This window comes from Coffea eugenioides, chromosome 5 (assembly GCF_003713205.1).
Source record: "Coffea eugenioides isolate CCC68of chromosome 5, Ceug_1.0, whole genome shotgun sequence".
In the NCBI taxonomy this organism is placed as follows: Eukaryota; Viridiplantae; Streptophyta; class Magnoliopsida; order Gentianales; family Rubiaceae; genus Coffea; species Coffea eugenioides.
The window spans coordinates 41,811,426-41,819,189 of record NC_040039.1 but is presented as its reverse complement, the minus strand read 5'-3'; the positions used below and the strand labels follow the sequence as shown (position 1 = coordinate 41,819,189).

General features: G+C 35.9%; 1 protein-coding gene across 2 annotated transcripts; it reads right to left on the bottom strand.

Moving 5' to 3' along the window:
• Positions 1–2,710: 2,710 nt before the first annotated feature.
• On the bottom strand, positions 2,711–4,576 carry LOC113772220 (scarecrow-like protein 32). 2 transcript variants are annotated; one of them, XM_027316809.1, is made up of 2 exons: positions 4,489–4,576; positions 2,711–4,351 (listed from the first exon to the last, which is right to left on the bottom strand). In XM_027316809.1, the coding sequence occupies exons 1-2, from the start codon at positions 4,497–4,499 to the stop codon at positions 3,070–3,072; spliced, it is 1,293 nt and encodes a 430-aa protein (XP_027172610.1). In that variant the 5' UTR covers positions 4,500–4,576; the 3' UTR covers positions 2,711–3,069. The 2 variants fall into 2 exon arrangements, with proteins under 2 accessions (XP_027172610.1, XP_027172609.1); XM_027316808.1 differs by having other exon boundaries at positions 2,711–4,570.
• Positions 4,577–7,764: the final 3,188 nt, after the last annotated feature.

The window sequence follows — 7,764 nt, the reverse complement described above, 5'->3', positions numbered from 1 at the left end:
CTGGTCATACTTTTCCAAATCCATGAAGCTGTTTGGCTCACCTTGCATTGGAATATTGACCTGTCTGGATAATTCTTCGCCTTCATGATCTTGCTTATCAGTAGATTTGGGCATGTCATAAGTCTCTCAATTTGCTTCCTAAGTAGAGCTTTATTGAAATCCTGCAAGTCCCTGAACCCCAGTCCCCCTCTACTTTTGTTCTTTGTAAGTTTAGTTCAGGAGTACCAATGCATCTTCCTTCTTCCACTTTCTTCTCCCCACCAGAATCTAGCCATCATGGTACTAATATCTTTACAAAGTCTTCCTGGTAGTTTGAAGCAGGACATGGCATATGTAGGTAGAGCCATTGTGATGGCTTTCAGAAGTATTTCCTTCCCCACAATGCTCAGTAGTTTGTTCTTCCAACTTTCCATTCTTCTCTGGCAGTTATTTCTGATGAAACCAAATAGTTGTTCCTTTGACCTTGTGCTGACCATAGGTAAACCAAGATATTTTCCTTGGCTTACCATTTGGATGTTTCCCAACTTCTTGCACACTTCTACTTTCTCTACCTCAGGTACATTCTTACTGAAGAAAACAGAAGATTTGTCATAGTTTACCATCTGACCTGAGCTTTTTTCATATTTTGCCAAAATCTTCATAAGCTCCTCAGCTTGAACTGGAATTGCTTTACAGAAAACTAATGTATTTTCAGCAAAAAATAGATGGGATATTGAGGGACCCCTTCTACTGATACTAATTCCTGAAAGCAGCTTCATCTCCTCAGCTCTTCTCAACAGATTAGTTAGCCCTTCTGAGCATATTAGGAATAAGTAGGGGGATAGAGGATCCCCCTATCTTATGCCTCTTTTGGGGATGACATAACCCTTCTAATCACCATGTACCTTGAAAGAGTATGAGACAGTTGATAAGCAATTCCATATCCAATTGATCCATGTCCCAGAGAAGCCCATTTTCTGCATGATGGCCCCTAAGAATTTCCACTCGGCCCTATCATAGGCTTTTGACATGTCAAGTTTTAAAGCCATATAACCTACTGATCCTTGTCTTTTGTTTTTCAAATAGTGGAGGTATTAATGGGACACCATGACATTGTCTAAGATTTGTCTCCTTGGGACAAAGGCTGCCTGATTCTTGCTTATGCAATAGTCCAGAGTTTGTTTGAGTCTGTTTGCTAGCACTTTGAAAATGATTTTATACAAGACATTACGCAAACTTATGGGTCTATAGTGCTTAAGATTGAAAGGCATGTCAATTTTAGGAATCAGGGAGACAACTGTATGGTTTACAGACTTAAGCATGAAACCTGAGTGGAAGAAACGTTGGATAGCTTGAACAACATCAGATTTGACAATACTCCAGAAGTTTTGGAAAAATAAAGGTGTCATCCCATTAGGACCAGGAGCTTTGTTGGGATTCATGGAGAAAAGTGCAGTCTTAATCCCATGCTCAGTAACAGTTCTAGTCAAGTTAGTATTCATTTGATCAGTGATTGTTTGGTATACCCTTCAGAATTTTCTCAACACCTTCAGTTCCTTGACTATCAAAAAGCTGTTGGTAGTAACTTGTCACTTCTTTTCCTATTTCCTTTTCTGATTTTGTCCATGTCCCATCATCTCTTTGTACATTGGACATCCTGTTCCTTCTCCGTCTACCTTTGACACTAGCATGAAAGAATTGTGAATTTTTGTCACCCTCCTTCAACCAAGTCACTCTTGACTTTTGGGACCAATACATTTCCTCATTATAGTATGCTTTCTTGAGTTGATTCTTAAGCTCATCCATAGCCCCTTTATTGAAGTCATGTGAATTTTTTAGCCTCTCCATCATAGCCTTGATTCTGTTTATTTCTTTCCTAGAGTTATTTTGAAAGCTGTTTTTCCATTTTAACAGTGCCACTCTGCAGTTTGAGATCTTCCTGGTGACTTTGTAGATTTTTTATCCTTCCACATCCAACCTCCAGGCCTCATCAATCACCTGTGCCACCCCTTCTTTCTGTATCCACCTTTTGTAAATATGAACTTCTTCCTTCTTTTGTTCTCCTCAGGCTCAGTATCAACCACAATCATACTATCATCTGATATTTATTTGAACGATATTTGTTTGAATGCTAAAAATTTTAGACATCCTCCTTAATCCATCCAAGCAGTAAACAGTACTTAAAGTATTTTTGAATAGTTCCTTAACTCTTCGTGGTTATTTTTCCATAAATGTATTCCTAAAATTTCAAGACAATTCATTAAATATTATTAGAGTTTCTACTGTTTATAACAAGAGAAATCTTGTTTAACTTTTCTTAACACCTGTGTCATGCAACCAAAAATAAATCAATTAATTAATTAAAGAAAAACACGAAACCTTTTGCGCCATCCTTTTTTCTTAATCTCTTGGAACTGATACATGAATCAAAGTACTGCATACTCTTGAATCTTGATTACAATTAGTGTCCAATTATTGTACTTAATGAAGACAAAATGGCAAAAAATCTTGAATGAAACTTCGTAGTGTATCTTCAATTGGTGTATTATGATTTCTTTCATGTTGTTTATCAGTAACTTACAGTAGTTAATTACCAATTCTAGGAAAATATCCAACATTAATCATCATTGATTAAAGCATGTAAAATGTGTACTCCAACTAATGTTATCAAAAAAGAGCTTAGCCAATTACGGTTAGTTACTTCAAACTTGTTCATACAAAGCCCGCTAGATGAGAGAAAACAAAAGTGATAGCTTTTGTCTTTCATGAAAAGACAATATGTACAATGTTTTTCCTTCTGCTTTTCACCAAACAACTCTTTCATGTGACCGTAGGTGAAGAGCTCGAACAGAAATGTTTTGCTGAAGATATTATTCTAAAATTCATGTCCCTCTGCCCTGTCTTGTCTCTTTGATCTATCTGCCACCAGGAAAAGGAACATATTTTTGTCATTGCCACTTTTTCCCCCAGAAGGACCACTGATACGCAAAATCCATGTCGTGGTAGGCCCCCAAGAAAACATGGAAATTGAAAAATCTGCCTATGTATTATTACAATTTCAGACCACTTGAATCATATTGTATTCAATCATTAATCGTCAAATCCACAAGGGACCCAAGCTGTAGCGTATACAGAGTTGTGACCCTTCCATGTTAGCACTAACATGTCATCTTCTTTCTTCATTCCCCAACCGCTGGCATGTTCATCTAACAAGAATTTAACTTCACTAATGGTTTCTTCACAAAATGGAACACTGAAAAAACCATTGTTTCTCATCCTTTGAGAAAATTTGGTCCCGGATTCTAATCTTTCTATCCTTTGAGTTCCTTCGAATGCAATGATGTTTTCAATCTTGTGACCAATATCGGCCTCGTACTCTATCCTTTGGGAATTATCCTTAGACAAGAACGTCTCCAAGGCATCAAAAGGAATCCAAAGATAATTGAAGCAAGTGGTGATTCTTGATGTAAGATTTGAAACATCTAACTCTGAATCCTCGTCCACCACAGTGATAATACATGGATTTAGATCTTTAATTCTATTGAGAAAAATATCACGACACGAAATCTCTTGAGACGCTCCATTATTTTGTTCATCAGGCAAGTAGCGTAGCCAATTTTGGCAATTGATCACCAAAGCCTCGTCATCCTCAAGTTTCAATGTTGAAGGATTGAGGACTTGATTTAAGAGGAAATCATACTGCAAACTTGAGTATTCCAGAGTACTAATGCAAGGAGACGAGGGTACTGTTGGCTGCTCTCCAATCACATTAAACTCGAATGGAACATCTTTGAATTTTGCGAAATTTCCTAACCTTTGGCCAACTTCTTCACTTGATACATTAAGCAAAGGAGGCACAGGTGGCCTCCAAGAAGGCACCGATATTCGAACCGATGGCGGCCCTTCAGGCCTTTTAGCTAATGTATCTATAAGAGTAGGCCATTGCATGCAATGAGTGATACTGAGATCTAATATATGAACTTTGTTGTACCCTTGAATGGCCTTAAAAATGGCACTATTTGATGCACAAAATCCAAATCTGTGCCAAGGGATTAGATCAACGTACCCGGCAAGCTCAGTAACAGTCATCAATCTTCTTTGAGGAGAAGAATTCCCATTCAGATTCATTGGTGTTGGACATACTCTTGAAACCCTTGAAATAAGCGCTTTTAGGAACCACGAGGTTAGCCTTTGGTTTGGATCGCCAACTGGAGATGCCACGTTATTTAGAACCCACATCACTTGTTGAGCCAAAGTTACATCATTGCTCTCAAGAGCACTTGCACAATGAAGTAGAAGCTTCTCTATGCAGGCACCATCAAGGCTGCCTAGGCATCCCTTTAGCGCACCAGATAGTATTGAGCTTTGCGGACTGTCGAAAAGATTAGGGTTTTGTAATGAAATGGGAGTGTTGTTTCCTCTGAGCTCAGTTTTCATTTTTATTTTTTGTTTTAATGATGAGTTTGATGGAGACGAAGAAAATGATGAACTAGGGTTTTTTGGTGTTACCTTTCTCGCATGGAGATTATAGGCCTCAGCTGAAGAAAGGAGAAGAGACAGGAGTCATCCGGCCTTTTTCTTCACAAGCCATTTGTTAAATAATGGAGGATGTGATGTGAAAGAAAGTTCTTTTTATCTGTTAAAAGAGGTGATTTTATATGATGAACAAACATGAGTCTTGCCAAAACTTTGTGTGTGTGTGTGTGTGTGTGAATGATTGAGAGGGAGAAGAATCAAGAAGTAGATTTTTTCCAACTAGGAAGGAACATATGTATAAACACCAAGAAAGGAATGCACGGTTAATTATCACAATAATGAAGGTATAATAAGGACAAAGATGATATTTTCAACTTTAGTTTTTGAGTTAATGGAACTATAATGACAACACTGCCTAAATTTTTGCCTATATCCATCTTCCCCTACAGCTTTCTAGCAGACAAATTGGATCTGTTTGATTGTTTCTTCTACTGTTTTTCCATACCAATCATGCAAGATGACCAGTGCATGCCTCAGCTTTCAATACCTATAACTATTTCCTGTTTAATTGGACCATGTTTTCACACACATACACATCTAATATCACAGCGGTTTTGCGGACAGCAGGATCAATTTCCTTTTTTTTCAATTATTGCATGAAATTCCGTCCCCTGATGTAGTCACTTTGATTTTTCATCTATTTATGTGGCTTGAATTTTCCAACATGTAATGTATTATCGTTCTTTATCTTAGAAGAAAGATTGTATTGATAAACATGAGACCCTAAGTGGCCTGCCTTTAAATCAATCTTACTTCCCCAAAAAATGAATAACTGAATTTTGGGGTACTTTAAGCTGCAACGATTTGTTTGGACAGCAATTTATTTGGCCAAATATATTTGCTTACATCATCATTACAATTTCCAATACACCTTTTTACCTTTCCAATTACCTTTTTATCTCACATACATCACATCACAAAAAATGCTACAGTAAAAATATCTCAAATAATTTACAATCCAAAGTTTTCCATGGAACCTAGACTCACAATATCTAGTTTAGGCATGCATTGTTGTACGTTATTTAAGTTCCAATTTACGTGTGACACTAAGCTAGCTAATATGGTGGAATGGATGGATGCTAGAAAGATTAGTGGGGAATGAAACAAAATTCATATTCCCATCTCATGATTAACTGACTTTTCTACATTGATTAAAGCCAATTCATATGTAGATTCCTTAAGTGGAGTTTTTTGGTTGGCCACATCTAAAATTCTTAAGCTGCCTTCTAGAGAATGAACATTTAGGGTTTCCGGTCTGTACATGGCTCGATGTATCCGTATTAGCAAAAGCAAAGAAACGTTTCAAGAAGCTGTCTTTGCCGGCCACCTTTTTTGTCCAATTCCACTCAAAGAATGCCAATTAGGACAATTTTTCTTCTTAGAAAATTAATTAGTTAGATCTTATCTTTCAGTTTCGTGATTGATGGTAACCATTCATTCTCATCCTTCTACCCACATGATGTCAAGTTAATTGTTAGTGTCATATAATGCCAGAACAAAAGACAAATGGACCTCTTTGTGTATAAGAAGACAAACTATATGTTGTTTCACTCAAAATGTCATTCCATCCACCTGCTGAAGACCGTAGAATATTTGCACAAACTTTCCCAATTTTGTTTCTTTTCTAATCCATGTCTTCCGTTTATTAGTCATATGTACCTGGGTAACTATTGAATGATGACGGTTGTCACGAGATATGAGTAAACAAATCATACTGCAAACCAAGTAGAATGAAAATTTATTGGCCTTTGTTCTTTTTCATAATGTGGAACTAGAGACATTGGCTTTTCTTTTTGAGCAGTCTTTTACCTTATTGACAAACAGTTTCGAGCACTTACTATAGTTTCCACAAGCAAACTGATCGGAAACAACATCAATAAAATTATATTGCCTATATTATCACGCCTGTAATTTCTCAGTATAGTTTTTCTGATGGTGATTTCTTCGTTTACACACTTTACAAGGTAATATTACTAGACAAATGTACATGTTGAGATGGGTGGGAGGGGGGAAGTATCAGATCATTAACATCAAAAAGTACGACATTAAAGTCGTGTTTTCACTAGGGTTGCCAATTTTAAGCTGACAATGTTGGCAAATTTTTCAATCTGTCAATAAGTTAACTCTTCATTTGCCCTCTTAATGACTTGAACTTGTGACCTTTTAAGTACAGATTTTACTAATCAAGCTGTGCTTCATTGTCAAGTTCCCTTGCATATTGGACTTTATAACACGATGAAATGTGTTTTCATTAGAATTAAAGCTTTTTAGATTATGTACTATAAAGTTCAAAAGAATATAATTTTCTGTTCGCTTAAGTAGATGGCACCACTATACTGTGCAAAACGAACCAGGAAATTTCCAATTCCTTGCCTGAAAATTAAGGGCAGTAAAATATACAACTGGCAGAGGTTGTTTGGTGCTACTTATTGATTGATGGGGCTTCAGTGCAATCCTAAGAGTTTGTTTGGATTCTGTCAAGAGAGTTTTCAGGTATTAGTTTGTATACAAAATTAATGTTACGTATAGAAAGTGTTTAAATGTAGAAGGAGAATAGATAAAAAAATTGTTCACTCACATGGTAAAATTTTGTGTGTAAAGTAGAGGTATATCATTTTAATGCACGACATGTCTACTGTTCAAAAAATAATACTATCGAACTACTTATGAAAAAGGAAAAAATGAGGATTTACAAAATGAACTTGTGGTATAAATTTAGATCTATCTTTTTTCAACTTAGATCTTTATTTGATAAATTATGTATCATAGTACCAATAATAGACCAAATTTCACTCCCCATCCTCCTTATCTCACTAGGTCATCCCTATCTACCAACCCGCCATTATTTTACTTCCTTCAATAAACTTGTGTTTATTTAATTCAGATTAAAGTTTATTTGAAAAAAATAGAATAATACTGTAGTGATTCTGTAACATGATATACTTGAGATTAAAAAAAAGTAGTTGAAAAATAAAAGAAATTATTGAAAAAAGTATTTATGATACAACTAAAAACTTTTTGAAATAAAACTTTATCCAAATTCCAAACATTCAGGATTGTAAGTAAATTCTTCATGCTAATATAAACATCATACTTCAATTAAATTAGGATCATGGTAAGCAATAAAGAGAAAACATAAACCTTATACATAAGTAGATCCATTGCACTTCTCCACGTTCCCTCTTCAACTAATACTTTACGTTTCTTCCATGCAATCTTCCTACTTCAATTTCTTTTTCAAAAAACAAG

Excerpts from the sequence above, each read along its gene's own strand:
- LOC113772220 (XM_027316808.1), bottom strand. The coding sequence starts at position 4,416 with ATGAAAACTGAGCTCAGAGGAAACAACACTCCCATTTCATTACAAAAC.